This window comes from Phalacrocorax carbo, chromosome 1 (genome assembly GCF_963921805.1).
Source record: "Phalacrocorax carbo chromosome 1, bPhaCar2.1, whole genome shotgun sequence".
Taxonomy (NCBI): domain Eukaryota; kingdom Metazoa; phylum Chordata; class Aves; order Suliformes; family Phalacrocoracidae; genus Phalacrocorax; species Phalacrocorax carbo.
This window is the reverse complement of record NC_087513.1, coordinates 202,393,984-202,413,035: the sequence shown is the minus strand read 5'-3', so window position 1 is coordinate 202,413,035 and position 19,052 is coordinate 202,393,984. Positions and strand designations below refer to the sequence as shown.

General features: G+C 36.4%; 1 protein-coding gene across 1 annotated transcript in view; it reads left to right on the top strand.

Annotated features, from left to right (window-relative positions):
* Positions 1-19,052, top strand: part of DYNC2H1 (dynein cytoplasmic 2 heavy chain 1) — a 192,917-nt gene that overhangs the window by 100,929 nt on the left and 72,936 nt on the right. Inside the window, exons 75-79 of the mRNA XM_064441295.1 lie at positions 1,652-1,724; positions 7,327-7,487; positions 12,069-12,194; positions 15,007-15,117; positions 17,163-17,318. Coding sequence (XP_064297365.1) covers positions 1,652-1,724; positions 7,327-7,487; positions 12,069-12,194; positions 15,007-15,117; positions 17,163-17,318 — 627 coding nt within the window. The remainder of the gene's footprint in view (positions 1-1,651; positions 1,725-7,326; positions 7,488-12,068; positions 12,195-15,006; positions 15,118-17,162; positions 17,319-19,052) is intronic.

The window sequence follows — 19,052 nt, the reverse complement described above, 5'->3', positions numbered from 1 at the left end:
CACATAATTAATTTTATGAATAGGTATTAAAATTCTTTCACAGTTGCTTTGTTACTGCAGAATTTGTCAGCTTGTTGAGCGTAATTAATTTAGTTCATCATTAAATGTGCATACTCACCCATCTAACTGAAAACCACAAAAAGCAGCAGCAGACAGTGCTTTTTAGAATAGTGGTCATTAAATACTACTCTTCCTGAAATCTTGGTCATTAAAGAACTCACCAAGAATGTGGGAGAGGCAGGTGCCTTCCTCCTCTCAGGGATTCTTCTGTGGAAGAGAAAAATGCCATCCCTCTTGTGTTTATGGAAGAAACAGTGCCTTGTTACTTACTTTCAAATGATGCTGTGATTTTTCATTTGAAGTCAATTCATGTAAAATGAAGGCCCATCCAAAAAAGAGATGAGGTATTAGACAATGTAGTTTCATGCAGGTTGGCTCTTAGGGGCTCTGTCTTTGGAGTTCTTCTGGAGGAGGAGAATTTCTAAATTAACGTGCATGGAATTTAGGAACAAACAATTTTGCAAAGGAATTTGTCTGAGTCAGGTTTGATTTGATGAAATGCAGAAGTGCAATTCTTACGTGTGCAATGTGTTGTTATAAAAGTTCTGCATTTATAGGAAAACAAATCTGGAATGACCAGCATATTATGTATCTAGTTCCTTGTATAGAAAATATTAAGAATGTTTCTGTTGGTGAAATATACTTAAGCTACCTGGTTAGATTTATACTCATATAACTCATAAGTTAGTTTCTTTCGAACTGTAAAACTTAAAAATAGTGCAGTAACACAGTGTAATCCCAAGCTTAAAAAGTAGTACTTTCTTAAAAATTTAATGAAGTTAAACTTTTCTTCCAAAACTAACAACAAGATATTCCAGACTTGGAAAATAGAATGTGATGTGCCTTACAGGGCTGCAAGTAACGGGGTAGGAGAAGGGGTGGTGATTTGTAACAAATCGTTTCTACAAAGGTTACATTAGTTGCCTGCAGTTGCCTGTGCTGCACATTTGCAGGAAGTTAACTGAAAAAGAGTTTCCCCACCAGCTTGGTGGGGAAACTGTTACTTTAATGTGCGTCTGAATTGATTATCTGTTCATGTTCTATAGTCTTCTGAAGAACACTAAAAGCATCTGCATAACTGGGAGGTCTGAATGTCAGAATGTCTCAGAAAAAAAAGTTAGATGTAAAACTCTAAAGGTGTTCCTAAACAGGGGAATTCTTTCAAAACTGATTATTTTACTCTATTACTGCACTGAAAACAGAAACATTAGTATCCAGTAGGGCGTTACTGCATAAATACATGTATAGAATTTAGATTACCAGTATAAAGCTGTGTTTGCTTTCTGTCACTCTAGCTACTCACATAGCTCCTTTTTTTCTAAAACATTGTAGGAATAGTTCCAGCTTACGAATAAACATTAGATGTAGATTTATCTTCTGATTCATTTAACAGGACAAGCTACTTACAAAAGAACAATTACATTAGATGATCTTGGAAAGTAATGATCAGATAGTTCTATATATTCAGAGAATATAACTTTTTTCTAAAGAGAAGCTTAAAGAATTCAGCCTTCTAAGAAAAGTTTTGCTTTTTAAGTTGTCACAATACACTTTTATAAACTCATCTCACCTGAATATATTTTATTTTAAGGTACTTGTGGTCCAGGCTGTCAGACCAGACAGGCTACAGAGTGCCATGGCTCTTTTTGCATGTAAAACTCTGGGTAAGTTAATTTTTCATCAGGCATTTCCACACAACAATTAAATAATTTCTTTTGTCCTATGTTTCGCTTTTATTTTCTAGTTCTTACAGAATCCCTAAGTTTTAGGATTTGAAAATGTGCTGTAAATGGATTTGCTGATTTTTTGCTTGTAAAGTATTGTTAAAAAGTGCTTTAAAATGGTTTGGTTTATGCTGCATAGTGATTTAAAATATCATGAAAGATCTGTCAGATTCTTTTAATGAATTCTTGAACACTGGAGTAATTAAGAAAGGAGGATAGCTGGTTTTCTGTAAGTTTCATACTGCAGCATTTTCCTAAAGACACAAGTTTTCCAAAAAGATTATTTAATTTAATATCATTTACCATTTAAAAACCATTAGGTTTGAGATTTTTGTAAGTTGGATCTCAAAAGATTGTTTCATATTTCCAGTCATTTTTGTCAGTCTCTTGGACTACAATACATTTTTTACTGTCTGTTTAGAGATGAACATGATTTAGAGTGATTCAATACTATGATTCAATGCTGTGTTCTAGTCTGTTTCCTCTATGAGGTCTATCGTATCCAAAGTTTAGGTCTAATATTCCGAATAATCTAAATATAGCAGTACAGCACACCAAAGCCATCCTTCAGTTTTTAGTAGTTAATGACAATACGCACATGGAAGATGAATTAAGAGTGTCTCATTGGAGTGGGCACTAGTTTTAAAAATTGCCTTCTGCGTTACGTAGGGAAAAGGCAGAATTTGTTGGTTTTAATATGATACAGTTTCAGTACAGAAGTGGGATTAACAGAAGGGAAAGGATGTAGATTGTAAAGACCTTAAATATAAGTGGCAAAGGCTGTTTTTAACATGTTAGAAAATGAACCTGGAAGGTTGACTCATAGGCTACCAAGGTAATATGGCTGGAATTACATTTCCAGTACTTGTAAAGATCTGCAGTTTGAATAAAGGGTAATTTTGCATGATAATGCAATAGATGAGTTATATATAAAAAACAATGGCTATGGTAGTTTTAAGTTCTTGAAATATGTGTCTTTTCTTATTAGTATAAGATTAGGTAGGAGTTGAGGTTTCTGATTCTTACATTTTTAATGGCATTTGTGTGAGATTTTGTTTATTTCACTCCCTCTTTATGCACTGTCTGTGGGCAGTATTTGTTGGTCAAAATTCATTCCATGTCTGCCACCAAGGCCAGTATTTTCAGGAGTAAGGTTAGCCTGCTCTGTCAAATATTATTAGTACATAGAGAGGGTACTTTCATCATGGTGAGTGTACAGGTCCCACTGTGACAATGTCCCTGCCCGTTGGAATCAAATGAGAATGCGATCTGAAGTATGTGTGTCTCAAAGCCCAGGAGACCTGGATTCAGAGTAAGTTTATTCACGCACTTAGGTCTTCCAAATCTCAATGTGTTACATAAATTAGTTAGGTCTATCTTGATACAAGTTCCTTGGAGGCGTTCCATAAGGGAATGTTTTTTGTTGAATTAAACTACAGTGTCACTGAGGAAGACAGAATAGCATTGACTCCATTTGTAGGCAAGGTTTCATCCACAGATTCTTCATGCATATCAGTGAGATTTTGAGATCATGTCATAAATCATGACTAGCGGTTTCCAACTAATAAAAGAAGTCATACTTGTATGAATGTTTTTCGTATTTTTTTCTATCATGTCTTTTTCAGGGACCTCGCCCTGAAACTTCTTAAATGAACTGCTTCACTTAGTTCAAAAGGGAGCCGTTAAGTTTCCAATCTCCTTTGGCTGTTTTCCTATGAGAAAAATGAGTTCCAAAAGAGCTGTAATAGCCTACAAGAAAGCCTTCCACTTCTGTTCTATCCAGATATGGTTTTTTTCCTTTTTTTCATCTTTTACATATATTTTTAAATTTGTGGATGAAGGGGGATTAAAATAATTTCTTTTAAAGATAAAGTTCATAAGGATTTTCTATAAATGTATTTTGTGGGCACCCAAAGTATGCTTATTTCTTTATTTTACATGCTATACTGAAATGCACCATGTTAGCAAAAATCATATTGACAGTATACTCCCAAATCATTCAAATCACTCATAGCTGGTTTTTTTTCATATCTGCTTTAACTTAGCTTTTTGAGTCTGGCTACATCAGAAATAGTATTTAAAGAGGCTTGATTTTAATTGCCTCCATTTTCATATCTTCAAAAAAGCAGTAGAGATACAGAGAAAGAAAATCAGTGCAGGCTAAATAAGTCTGTATTTTATTCCCACAGATCCATTTTCTATAAAGTAGACCAAGGCTGTCATGGTTATACTGCATCTAGGCCAAAACAAAATTACTTGTCGAAATAATAATTAAAAAAAAGCCTGTCCTGCTTTCTGTATTGGAACTGTGAATAGTAATAATATATTTACTAATATTTTTGTACATTGATCCTCTGTGTACAGATCATCAACATAAGGAATTTTAACAAGAAATTTGAGTTAAAATTCCAGCTGCTGTAAATTAGTTTAACTGCATTGACTTTAGTACAGAAGTATTGTGAAAAGTTGTTCACTGATTTTATGGAAGCTTCATCAGTTTATACAGAATGTGAGGCTTGCATCTTGTGCCAAACTTTGTATTTATATGTCAGGTGTTTCTTTTTTCCCCTTTGATTTTCCCATATACACACGTTAGACATTTTCTGAAAAGGTATTTGCTCTCACATATGCTTTTTCTTCTCATGTCAGGATCTCAGTTTGAATAGTAAGATTTAAGAATTTCTGTCAGAACCGAACATGGAGGTAGAAAAGCATGTCAGGAATTCCCAGTTTGAATGCATAGTTATTATCTGGAATATGAATGCTTATTGATTTACCCTGAAAACACTGGAGTCCTTTTTTTTTCAGTTCTCTAAATGTAATCCTGGCTGTAGCTTTAATTCTAATGGCCAGGAATAGACAGGGCTGTACTGTAGTTTTTCTATATTTCACTTCTGCTGAGCTTCCTTAAAACAAAAAGCAGTTTAGCACAGCTTTGCTTTTTCTAAACATCGTGTCCAAATTTCTAAAAGAACAAACTGTTTTATGGAAGAAAACTTACGCTGTATTAATTTTCTAAATGATGCACCTCAAGCGTGCTAGAGTATATTTGGCTAGGCAGTTACTCATTTACAATTGCACCTCTTTCAAGTTAACATCATTACGATACCTATGTAATTATAATAAGCTAAGTTACAGGTGTACACACATTTGTCTATTGCCCAGTCGTAGCTTTTTATTCTGTTCTTCAGTTAATGCAAGGCCAAGTGGCAGTCCTCAGTTAACACAGAGTTATATACAATATCAAAACTCCTAATCAATTAAGCTTCTCAGGAGTCTGCATGCCTTCTGCTTGCACTGCTAAAAATAATAATACAGCCAACAGGCTCTGGTTTACCTCACCTGTTTGTAGCAGGAAAGCAGTCTTAGAACAGGAACTTGAGAGTAAGTGGAGAGGTCTGTCTAGCATGTTACTGTCTTTGTCAATGGCAAATAATAAATGTCAAGGCAAGAGTATAAGAACATCACAAGCCTATAGTGAAACCTTTTGCAGTGACCAGTGTTTTATGGCTCCAGGGTTTTTCAACTGGAAGTAATAACACAGTGCTTAAAGACCCAATGGATTTTACTTCTATGACTTTGTATATCTGTTCCGCATTTCCATGTAATAACGACTATCTGCAGTATTGCATGATGTCCATTCCACGATGTTAATTAGTGGTCAGAAAGATCTCTGTTTGTTTTTTGTATCCTTGCTGCCTGTTGACTTCAATAGGTATTAGTCCTGTACCTCTCATAGGATTTGGAACAGTAGTGAAGATTTTCAAAATTTTCTTCACTGCTTTAGAAGTTAATAAAACTTAAAATTTAGCTTTCCAAGGCCTTACTTTTAATAAAATTTTGATCTAAAATTTGGTGTTAAGATTCAGTAGATCTTTATTACTTATGAAGATAGTGATTAAGTTCTAATAATGCTTTATGTAATGTTTTCATATTTATATTAAATTAATAAGAAAAAATTTATATTTTGATACTTCAACAGTGAAATATAGTTACAGTGAATACAACTCAGTGGAGAGAGATTTGATGAGATGAAACTTGTTTAATGTGCAAGACAGTGCTCAAATATCAGAATGCCTCACAAGTACCTCTTCCTTGTGGTCCTCCAAACCAATCAAGTTTCTTTTCTTTTCTTAGCTAATTTGTCTGTTTTCTTTCTTTCTCCCCTCCCTGCCAATAGCTTAGCTATTTCCATTTATTACGTTAATGAAGGGGATGTTAAATCTGGATAAGCCTGTATTTGTGAAAAATGTTACTATAAGCTCAGTTTGGAGGAATGACTTGAAAGCTAGTATGCTGGGCCACTTTCATTCAAGGTGTAAGCTTTTTTAGGCCTTCTGAAAATGCATCCAAATTTGGCTGATACAGCATTCGCTGAGAAAAAACTTGTAGATGTTTGTCAGACATTTTTGAGATTCTGACAGTTAAGTGTCCCTGAAGAGTCTTACTCACCGAGCATGCTTCAGTCCAGCACTGGACATCCCTGCTTTAATTTCAGTGTTATTTTATGGATCTTCTACGGTTTAGGGCTTATTGGGAGTGAGCAGCAGAACTCCGCAAGGGTGCTGCCCATGTCAATCGCCTTATGGCCTCAGTTTATATATTTGTCTCTGCTTATATTACCTCTACACGCCTAATGAATGTCAAATGAAAATATTTTCCAATATTTGTCCTATTTAATTAATTTTTTAAAGCATTTTGATTGATAGTAATTTTTAATGTTTGGCTTCATCTGTCAGAGTCTCTGTACAGATACATGCAGAGAAGCCAGTTCTCATACTAACCTTTGCCAACCTAACCTGTGACATTCAAATTATACCGTATTCTGTGTGGAGATAATAACTCAAGACTAAAAGCAGACTATGCCCTCAAGGAAATGTGATTCCATCTTTTAGCAGGTGTGGCATAGATGTAACTGATTTGGGCTCTTCTGTCTTGCTTTATGTTGTGATTTCCTATTGCACCTTACATGTCGCTGTTTTAAGTACCAGTATAAAGATGCATTGAAAATATGTGGTTAACAGTTTTTAAGTTTATGATACACTTACACACATAGCTTTGGGCTCGTGTATAATGCCTTGCCTATACAAGATTAACATTCTAAACATTTAAGTTGTATATTAAAGCAAACAATAAACTAAAGTAATTGTAGTACCAAGGACTGTGTAAAGTCAAAGTCTTTTGGGACAATACAGGAGACAATTTCTGCATGTAGACATACAGACTGCAATTAGTTTTAGCAAATAGCATAGCTTCTCATATTCTTGTATTCCAGATCTTTCTGTATGTTTTCTTGAAGACTACACTCTAAATAAAGACTGCTGTTTATATCTGTCAAGCTGGAAGTCCAGGCACCACTTTGGTGCTTGTGTCTTTTTCTTATCCACATGGGGTGCCTTCTACATGCATATTGTAAGGATTATTTTCCCATCATAGGATGAGTTTTATGCTCTGTATTGAACAAAACTCTAAAGCCACATGACCTCTAAAGAGCACTCCGTACTGTGTAGTCACTTTATTTCCATAATCATTCTAATTATAGGAATAAAAGAATTATCTCCATCACCTCTGAATTTGAAACGTCTTTATAAAGAAACTCTGGAAATTGAGCCTATTTTGATAATTATTTCTCCTGGTGCTGATCCTTCTCAAGAGTTGCAAGAGCTTGCAAGTGTTGAAAGAAATACTGAGTGCTACCATCAGGTCAGTCTTTGATAAACATAATGATTAAAAACCACAATGTGTAAAATTTTACAGTAGTAGTATCTGGTTTACCTTGGGTTTTAAGGAAGTTAGTTTGTAAAAGCGTAGTTTGGTGCCTATGTTAGTTATTCCCACCTATCTTGTCACTAACTTCTGATTTCATTGTCAAAATGGGGTGGAGAAGAGAACACAATTAGTGATCCCCACCGAAGCAGAAACCACCCAAGAGACATTCCTTCAACTTGCAGAAGGTAAAAATGAGAAGATAGATGGAAAAGAATAAAAGAAGCTGTTAATTGTTATGCATTCTGGAACATTACATTTTTTAGTGGGGAATAACTGAAATATGAACAAAACCCACTGAAAACTCGATTTCATATTTTCCTCTGCTTATAGAACTTGCATATTTCTTTCTTCAACAGAAAACATAAATCAGATATTCAGTGTTTGTGAATACTTTGGTATGTTGTGAAATTCTGTAAAATATTTTGAGAAATTTTACAAGTAAATTTTAACCAATTAATTTTTGATGGGAGTTCATGAACAGAACACTTATATTTAAAGTCTTTTTTAAAAATTGATTAAGATCAACCATGTGGGAAATCCTCAGATTTCAGGAACAGGCATACAACACCAAAATTATTTGCCCAGACAATATAGCAGTTGGTTTTTGTCATGGTATACAACTTCATCACTGTTTTCATTCAATGCAAGACTCAGCTGGGTAAAGATAATTCCCCTTGAGCAGACTTTAATCAGGAATTGTACTGTTAATAAATCACTTTGTTTTCTGTATCTGTTTCAAAATTGGATCTATACCGAGATGTTGAAAACAATTTTTTTTTTTTTAAAAAGAAATTTACTGTAGCTGTTAAATTCATAGAATTTGAAGGGTCTTCTGGAGATCATCTACTTCAACACCCTGCTCGGGATGGGGAGGTCCCCCCTCCAAGGATGGAGATCCCACAATATCTCTGGGCAACTAGTTTCCAGTATTTGACCACTCTCACAGGAGGATGTTTTTCCTAATATCAAATCAGTATTTCCCATGTTCCAACTTGTGTGCATTGACTCGTCCTATCACCATGTGCCTCTGAAAGAGTCTGGCTCTATCTTCTCTGCATTCTTCAATCAGGCAGTTTCAGACAGCAAGAAGGTCTCCTGATTGCTTGGCTAAAAAAACCCTGCACAGTGTGCCCTGACCATGCTGGTGGTCTGCTCTGGAGTCACTTCAGTATAAGCATGTATGTCTTGTGCTGGGGAGCCCAAAACTGGACACAGTACTCCAGATGTGGTCTCACAAGTTCCGAAGAAAGGGAAAGGATCATTTCACTGGACCTGCTGACTGCTTTTACTAATACAGCCCATTATGGGATTGGCCTTTGTTGCAAGGGCCCATTGTTGACTCATTCAGTTTGTTGTCCCCTAGGGCTTCCTTTTTTTCAAAGCTGGTTCCTAGGCATTCCCCAGCCTGTGCTGCTGCATGGGGTAATTCCATCCGAGGTGTAGGACTTTGCATTTGCCTTGTTGAACTTCATGAACTGCCAACCTGTTTCTCTAGCCTGTTGAGGTCCATCTGAGTATCCATCCAGCCTTCCAGTGTATCGGTTGCTCGCCCTTCACTTCACCCCCCTTGGTGTTATCCATTAGCTTTCTGAGAGTGCACCCAATCACATAACCCAGGTCACTGATGAAGACATTAATCAGTATTTGTCCAAGTAGTGATCTCCTAAGTATACCACTAGTTACGGGCTCCCAGCTGGACTTTGCACCACTGACCATTGTGTGAGCCCAGCAGACCACCCGTTTTTCTGCCTATCCTATTTTTCACTTTTCCAGCCCATATTTCTCCATTTTGGTGATAAGGAAGATATGGGAGACTGTCAAAAGCCTTACTAAAGCCAAGGTATACAACATTTACTGTCACCCCCTTGTCCACAGCGGCAGTCATCATAGGAAACAATCAAGTCAATCAGGCATGACTTGCCATTGGTAAATCTATATTGGCTGCTCCTTATCACCTCTGTGTTCTTCGTGTATTTAGAAATGGCTTCTAAGAGGACTTGCTCCATTACCTTCCAAGGACTGAGTGGAGGCTGACCAACCTGTAATTACCTAGATCTTTCTCCTCCTTGCCCTTCTTGAAGATAAATGTGACATTTTCCTTTTTCATCAGGAAACACTCCAGATCAATATAACCTTTTGAAGATGAGAGCAAGAAGTGACATTAGCTGGCCCCCCCAGCACTCTTGGATGCATCCCATCTCATCCTGTGGATTTTTTTATTTCTAAGTGTGTTGAGGATTCCTAAATCTCTCTCTCTACTGTGGGTATTGCTTCACCCCTGTTTGTAGGTTTGGGAGACCTGGGAGGCCTGAGAACAAGGCTCAGCAGTGAAACCTCAGACTAAAAGGGCATTGAGTACCTCAGCTGAATGTACCATGTCACTGTGTGCCTTGCCCACCAAGCAATGGGCTCACAACTCTCCTTGGCTTTCACTGTCTGACAGGAATCTTAACAGAACTCAAGAAATGAAAAGTCCTGCCACTGGGAAGGAAGAAGCCCTTGCAGTGATACAGGCAATGGTTTGACTGGCTAGGGAGGACCTCTGTTGAAAAGGACTGGAAGGTTTTTGTAGATGACAAGCTGGATATGAGCCAGCACTGTGCCCTGCCAGCAGAGGAGTCTTTGTGATGACCTAACAACAGCATTTCAATACCTATTGAGAAAATAGACCCAGACTCTTTGCAGTCAGGCATGGTGGAAAGAAGCAATGGGCATAAATGATGATGAGACAGGTTACGACTGCATGTAAGGAGAAACTTTTTCACCATGAGGACAGTCAAACAGATTTCCCAGTGCAGTCTCCATCTTTGGAGGTTCCCAAGAGTCCACTGGACAAAGCCCTTGGCTCCTGGTCTGGTCTTTCACAGCTGGCCCTACTTTGAGTAGGAGGTTGAGACCTTCCAGGATCCATTCCAACTTAAATTATTCTATGACCCAAGTGGTTTTCTGATATTCCTAATACAAAGTACCAATATGCTTTATACCTCTCTGTAAAGCGTTATTTCCTTCTGTCCTTTGAAATATTCAGGGGAGGCAAGTTGTTATCTAGCTGATCACTGGTTAGCATAGAAATGGAAAATGTCAAGTTCAAGGTTGCTTTTAAATAGTCCTTGAAATAGTGCCTTTTCTGGAATGTGCACTGATGTAATGTATTTTTCCCATCAAATTGTAAAGATTTAGATCCTACTGCCAGCTTATCTAGCTGTGAATATTTCAGGATGCATATTTCTTGCTCTGCCACATGACTTTTTGTGTTTATCTCTAAATATCCATTATATGTTGGACTTTTAAAATGTAACATGATATGGTATTTGATTAAGGAGTGGTACTCAAAGCTCAGTCATCTGAAAGATGTCCTACTAATGAGCATATTTTGTTAGTATTTTTTCCTGCATTTTCTCATGAAATTTCAATAGAACATAGAGGATCAGAATTTTCTTCTCTGTTGAATAATTTCTCATATGGGATAAAGAACAGACCACTAAATGTGTGTGGTGTACTACCATATTGTTTGGTGACTTTCAGTTATCTTCTTTTGGCTATTTTAAATTATTTCAATACATTATACTCAGTTTTATTTAGGCAGAGGATATCCCTGTATCATCATGTAAAGCTAAGGCCCCAAGTTTCTTTGATTCAGTACAATTTTAGTATAAAAAGAGAGGATCAATTTCCTCTTAAGGGATGAAGTCATAATAATGACAATAGTTCTAATTCACTATAGCAGTAATGCCAAGACAAGACTTTTCAGATTGGCTAAGACCACTTTCTTTTCAACCTGTTTGGTTCAGGGTTTTCTTTCTGTATCGCTTCCAATTAGATTCTAAGGGAGAACTAAGGTGAATGTACTCCACAGATAGTTTAGCATCAATTGTTGCAGTAATTGTGCCACAGAAAAGTCCTTTATTTTCAGTTTTCACTTACTTATCTGAAAACTCAGTTTTGGATCTTTGTATTTTCATTTGAAGATCCAAATTTATTTTAGCAGCAATATAGTACTATAAAAAAATTAAGTAAAGACTGTTAAGCTATTCATGTTTCCCAGCAAGAAAGCAAGGAGCCTTAGCGTTTCAGTCATCTCAATATGAAACTGAGTGTTTCTCTTCAAAGGCAGTACAGCTAACTTACAGTCAAAAGAAAACTCATTCTAATTTATCTCTTGTTTTTATTGTATCAGCACTTCTGCAGTAATACAGTTCAGTCATTGATACTTAAATTACTTTTTGAGTTCCCAGGGAATACCATCACTGTCACCAAATGATGTATGGTTTTTTCCATAAAAAGACTAGGTAATGATGTTTCTTAAGAAACTCTAGTTATATAAGTTGTAATGAAAAAGCTACATTTTCATTATCTTTTCCCTACTTTAATAGCCTATCACTTTAGAGAAAATTCTGGCTATCTTTAGCACACCTTCTTTTTTACATATGCTGTCTAACTTGGAAACACAATTTTGTATTTAGCTGATAAATGAGGTGTGATAAATTCCTGATAGAATTGTGTCTTTCATTTCAGATTGCAATGGGTCAAGGCCAAGCTGACCTGGCTATTCAAACTTTAAAACAATGTGCACATAATGGAGAATGGCTGTGTTTAAAGAACCTGCATCTTGTTACATCTTGGCTTCCTGTATTGGAAAAGGTGAGGGTAGCTAGAGAAGAATGTATTGGAAACTAGACAAAATTAGTATGCAACATTTCTGAAGAATTTCAGGCATTTGCATGGTGATGTTTAAAATTACAACAATTAAAAAATAAACCTTTGCAGTTTTCTCACTCATGAGTAAGGTGAAATGCTTCAGATCTAAGCAGCTCCTTCCTTTGTGTGAGTGCTTTAATTTTCATAAAACGTAGAGTATTTCTGCCACAATGAGTGAACAAATGACCCTGTTAGGACTTCCGGTACTTTATAGGATACTACCCATGCTTGCTGAACTCTGAATCTATGTATGCTTAATTTTTTCTTTTATGGTTCTAGGACTTTTTTTTTATTAGTTCTTTTATGTTAAGGGTAGTTTGTGTCTGAGTTACCAAAATTTGAAACTGAAATGTCCAATGTTTTCTAGAAACACACTCTTACTTATGGCATGTAAAATCATTAACTTGCTAACTAGATCAAAATAACTTTACGTGTATGTCACTGTGAAATCCATGAAACAAACTAATTCAAAAGGGGAAGGCAAAGCAAAATAACGCTGATATGTATAATCTTGTCTAAATATGACAGTAACAGTAAAGAAGTGTTTGTAAGCCTCTTACTAATTATAAAATTTCAGATTTTGTAAGTATTTCAATTTGGATATGTATAATAAGTTTCTTATTTTCTCCACAAAAATATAATAATGAAACATAAGCCAGTCAGCCTTGCCTCCGTCCCCAGAAAGGTGATAGAGCAGTTCATCCTGGAGGTCATGTCCAGGCATGTAGAGGAAAAGAAGGTTATCAGAAACAGTCAACATGGATTCACCAAGGGGAGGTCATGCTTGACCAACCTGATAGCCTTCTATGATAGTGTGACTTGCTGGCTCGATGAAGGGAGAGCAGTGGATGTTGTCTATCTCGAGTTCAGTAAGGCATTCGACACTGTCTCCCATAGCATCCTCACAGGCAAGGTAAGGAAGTGTGGGTTGGATGCGTGGAGAGTGAGGTGGACAGAGAACTGGCTCAACAACAGAACTTAGAGGGTCATGATCAACAGGGCAGAGTCTGGTTGGAGGCCTGTCACTAGTGGTGTTCCCCAGGGGTCTGTGCTGGGTCCAGTCCTGTTCAACATATTCATCAATGACGTGGATGAAGGGATAGAGTGTAACCTCAGCAAATTTGATGATGACACCAAGCTGGGAAGACTGGCTGATACGCTGGAAGGCAGTGCTGCCATCCAGCGAGACCTGGACAGGCTGGATAGCTGGGCCAAGGGGAACCTCATGAAATACAACAAAAGCAAGTGCAGGGTCCTGCCCCTGGGGAGGAACAACCCCATGCACCAGTACAGGTTGCGGGGTTGACCTGCTGGAAAGTGGGTCTGATGAAAAAGACCTTGGAGTGCTGGTGGACAGCAGCTAGACCATGAGCCAGCACTGTGCCCTTGTGACCAAGAAGGCCAACGGTGTGCTGGGGTGCATTAAAAGGAGTGTGGCCAGCAGGTGGAGAGAGGTTCTCCTTCCCCTCTACTCTGCCCTAGTGAGGCCACATTTGGAGTACTGTGTCCAGTTTTGAGCCCCCCAGTTTAAGAATGATGTGGAGCTTTGAGCAAGTCCAGTGGAGAGCTACCAAGACGTTCAGGGGACTGGAGCATCACCCATTTGAGGAAAGGCTGAGAGACTTGTGTTTGTTTAGCCTGGACAAAAGAAGGCTGAGGGGTGATTTCATCAATACCTATAAATATCTAAAGGGTGGGTGTCAGGATGATGGGACTAGGCTCTTTTCATTAGTCCCCAATGACAGGACAAGGGCAATGGGCACAAGTTGGAACACAGGAAGTTCAACCTAAACTTGAGAAAACACTTCTTTCCTGTGAGGGTGCCAGAGCAGTGGAACAGGCAGCCCAGGGAGGTTGTGGAGTCTCCTTCCCTGGAGACATTAAAAATCCATCTGGATGCGTTCCTGTGCCCCTTGCTCTGGGTGTGCTTGCTTAAGCAGGGGATTAGACAAGATGATCTCCAGAGGTTCCTTCCAACCCCTACCATTCTGTGATTCTGTGATAATTATATTTTAGAGTATGTCAAAATGAATGGATTGCAAGAAAATCTGTTAGATTTTTTTGAGCTGTATTTCTTCCAAGACACATAAACAAAGCTGTTGACATTTCGTCTCAAACAACTTCGGTAGCTTCAGTGGAAAATATGTCTGTTTCAGATGCACGTAAAGCACCAGCAGTAAATTTTCATACATTCAATAATTACATATTTTTTTGTGAAGCCTTTGTATTTGAAATAGCATTTAACAATATTTATTCTCTTAGAACTCAATTTCCCTATCTTCATTTTGTTGTGAATCATGATATGTGAAGTGTGCATACAAGAAACACTTGATGAAAAAGAAATTAATATAGCTAAACAGTTGTTGAAAGTCATCGAGATCAGCTGTTGATATGCAGCCCACATTCTAATCCTTCATCTTTTGAGATGTAGCCTTTTCGTGTTTTTTTACTTAAAAGTAGTAAGAAACTACTATATGTTTTTATGCTCTGAATTTAGGATCTGTGAGGGAGTGGCAAATATTTTAACAATGCTAGGATGAACTTTGAACTTTAGCATGGCAGACATATAGAATGTGTGGAGTCAAGACATCTTGAAAAATGGTTTTTAAAATAATCTTACTTATAAAAACAACAAAAATGTTTAATCAAGCCTAACTTTCTAATTTAGAGTATTATATTTTTTTAAAATACTGTTCCGTACATTAAAAAAAAACCAAAACAAACCCTAATTCAATATATAACATCTCTTTAATAGGAACTGAATACATTACAGCCTCAACCAAACTTCCGCCTTTGGCTCACTACTGAAGTTCATCCAAACTTTACTCCGATTTTGCTTCAGTCAAGTCTGAAAATAACTTATGAAGTAAGATCTGTTTGGAAAACTTTTATTGCATGTTTTCAAAGAATGGCGTTTGATATATAGTAAGCTATATGTTTAGATAGACTAAAGTTTGGATAATGTGGACTATTTTCATAACTGGTTTTGCCTTATTTTTCAAATAGATGTAATTAAAAAAATTCTATGAATTTACCTTGAAATATTTTTAATGATAATTTATTATGTATATGTGGAAATTTGCAGAAGCTGTGCTTTAAAATGAAGGTTTGTAAAAATTATTTCTAGATGTTTTTTCAACTTGAAAGTCTGAACAGAAAGTGTTTGTTTTGTTTTGAGCTCCAGATTCTTTCATGCATTTAATCAGTGTTTCTTAAAAGGAAAAACCTTCACAGGTGCTGGGATGTGGATGAAAACCAAGGAATTGCTCCTTTGTGAATGTACTCATCTGAAGGTCATAGAATCACGCTTCCTTTTCCTTGTTTTTCTTTTTGGTACCATATCTTTAGTAGATTAGACCCTTTTAATAAAAATGGCTCTCCTCCCATACAGCAGAATGTAGAGTTAAAGGCCTATACTAAAAATTGAGAGCTTGCTTTCAGATAGATCAACTGTATAGTAAGGAATAACTGGGACTATGCTCCTCCAACTTGTTGTGAAGTGCTCTAATCATTTATGCACTTATGCATTAATGTGCATTATGGAAATCATAGATAGGGGTGCTACTAACTCTTCTATTGGTTATAGAGTGTGCAGATGTTGCCTGCAGCTAAACCAAGAAGCTCTGACGTTTTAAAGTCCAATGTTGTTGACTTTCAACAGCCAAAAATGTTACACTTTTATATTGACTGCAGGTATTTTTAAACTTCTGGGGTACCTTCCTCCTTCTGTTGAGGTCTTCAGTGGTACAGAAGCTACAGAACTGTATAGGATTGTCACGTTTCGTTTCATCTAGCTTCTTGAAGTTACTGATCATACTGTCTTTGGAATAATTGGAATTTCACACTGATGCAGTGCTCTAAATCCTTTTGTTAGCTTTTTTTTTTTCATTTACAGTAATTATATTGTTAGCACAAAAAGGCAATTATTGCAGATGACTTGACTAGTAATATTTGACTATTATAAGGTTGTCGTATGACCCTTAACTGTTACCAATCAAGATGTAGATAATTTAAAATAAAATCATCAATTGACTACAATATTTTGCAATTATTTGCCACAAGAGTGCATATGCAACTTTTGCAACTGTGGTAATTTTATGGAAACATTAACAAACATTATTTTTTGAAAGAAAGAACATCTTAGAAATATATTTATAATAAATATAAAATAAGTAAATTATATATAATTATATATAAATATGAATTCTTAAACATGACAGGTTGACAGCTGGACTTGATGATCTTAGAGGTCTTTTCCAACTTTAGTGATTCTATGATTCTATGAAAATGTAATTTAAATCTTCAAAATTTGTGTCTGCCTTCACACTTGCAAATAATTTGAAAATGGCTGGGTATCTAATACATTGTTCTTACTTTTAAGCGCTGTAATCTTTCTTATTATATACACTTTAACTACAGTTATTTCTGCTGGTTGTGAACAGTACCTAACACTAAATTGGAGAACTGGCATTTTATCATACATATCTGTATGCTAACTAACAGAGTGTGGTGCTGGCATAAGGCGAGCTGGCTCTGTTCACAGAAATGGTAGTTGGTAGTTGAGCTTGTATAAACAGAAGAATGTTCTTGTTCTTGAAAAAATCGAATTTGCTTTTAAGCTTACATATTTTGATAGAGTAGTATTCTTTCACTGAGTTCTTTTAGAATAGTTCTATCAGTTGGTCCTGGTTACAACTGCAATATGTTTAAGTTGTTTAAGCTGTTTGCAGTACAAGATCATTCTGTTGTTAGGCCTTTTATTACAAGCAGATCTTTTTCTTGTTAAATTTTGTTTTAATAAGTACTGTTTGTAATTGCATTAAGTTATAAATTGTAAGTTAGAATTTAAGAAAATAGTGCGTAGAAGTATCAGGTTTTCTGTCTAGAACAGTGTTTTTCCTTCCAATGCAGGCACCTCCAGGCCTCAAAAAGAATCTCTTGCGAACCTATGAATCTTGGACAGCGGACCAAATTAATAAAAAGGGAAATTTGTCTCGAGCGCATTCTCTCTTTTGTTTAGCATGGTTTCATGCTGTGTGCCAAGAAAGAAGAAATTATATTCCTCAGGTAATAATTTTTTTTGCCACCTTTCGAAAAATTTACTCCATCTATTAGCTTTTTTTACTTGGAAGTATTTTTCGTCACATATATGTTGGATCATGTTCAGAGATGAGTAAAACTTGGATACTTCTGGTGCCTGCCTTCATTATTGTCTCTCAATACATTGCCAAATGACATCTTGGTACCCTAAATCCCTGTCCCTTGGAAAATTCCTACTGCGTGGATGGGGTTATTTCGTGATTTGTGTACTAACTGATACTGATGTAGGAGTGAGGTCCCATGGAAAAGATTCTGCAAATCCTCTTTGCTTGGGACAGGAAAAAAATGTTTTGGAAACATACACAATTGAATGGAAGACATGAGAAAAGAGACACTTTGGTGGGAATGAGGAGATGATATCGTCTACTTTTTCTGCACACAAACCCTGTTCAAGGACAAGGGAATTTACTCATTTGTTGTGAGGACTGTAATGGTCTTCAGAGGCTGTGATGTATTTTTTCCTTAGATAAACTTTTGTTTAAAGCAAACATTTCTTTCTGGTTGCAGATGCTTAAATTAAACAGAACAAAACCCCAACCAACAAATTTATTTTATTTGGACTAGTAGTGAAATTAACCTGTCTTCTAAAAGATTTGATCTGGTAGAGCCTGGAATGTTTGAGAGTTTTTTGCTAGTTTTGACTGTGATTTAGAAGGTTGTCTGCCTATTGTAGTAACAGACTTTGAATATGGTGTTCAATAAGTAGTATAGGTAAAAATATTTGAAGTACTGACTGATACATGAACTCTCATTTGGCTTTCTTCAAATTCATGTTCATTTACCATCAGCTTCCCAAGCGACACAAGATAGGATTGCTGCTTTCTTCTTAATTCTGCTGTAACTGTGTTTGTCTCATGTGCAGACTTAGTGATGATTTTTTATTTTGTTAAAGATTACCAGTTTCTAACATTGCTGGACTGCAATCCCAGCTACAAGCTCTTACATTTTATAATGAATTTCAGGTTGTTTTGGGTCTATGTACAGATCTGTTAGAACAAACAAACAAACAAACAAACAAAAAAACAACACCCAAAACCCCAAACAAACAGGAACACTGTTGGGAAACTGTAGCATGCTTCCAGTTTATGACCTTCAGAGTGATTGGCTGATAGCTTAACTGTGATTTGTGGAGCAGCTGCAGTCTTGACCTGAGACTGTATCCATCTCACTGGATATGTGCATGTTGTCTGACACATTTTCATCTTGAGTCTCGTGTTCCTGTTCTTATGATATGATCCATATGCAAAGGTACAACCATAAGACAATGCAGCAACAGGAGATGCATTTGTCATCTGGATTTCTTAAGTTCTGTGTCATATATCAATTTTTTGTATACTTACCCATTTACACTGAAAGGTTTTTCTGAGAACTATTTACACATTACACATTAATGCTATATAAAGTACTGAAGGGCGGTGCAAACTGAGAATGATTAAAATATGTATATGGCAGCCAGTGTTTTTTTCTGTAATAGTAGCAGTAATTGCTTTACTCATTAGATTTTTTTTTTCTGTCGGTACAGAAGTGACATGAATTAAGGAGTCAGATGATACTAGTATAATGCAGACTGTGTTTGAAGAATCAGACCTATTTATTAAAATCCAAAGGAAACTGAATAGCAAAAAATCCCTCAGAAATAAAATCATAATTCAATGTGTGATCTAGTCACAGATGTCAGCAAGCTTTAGCTGAAGTAAATAC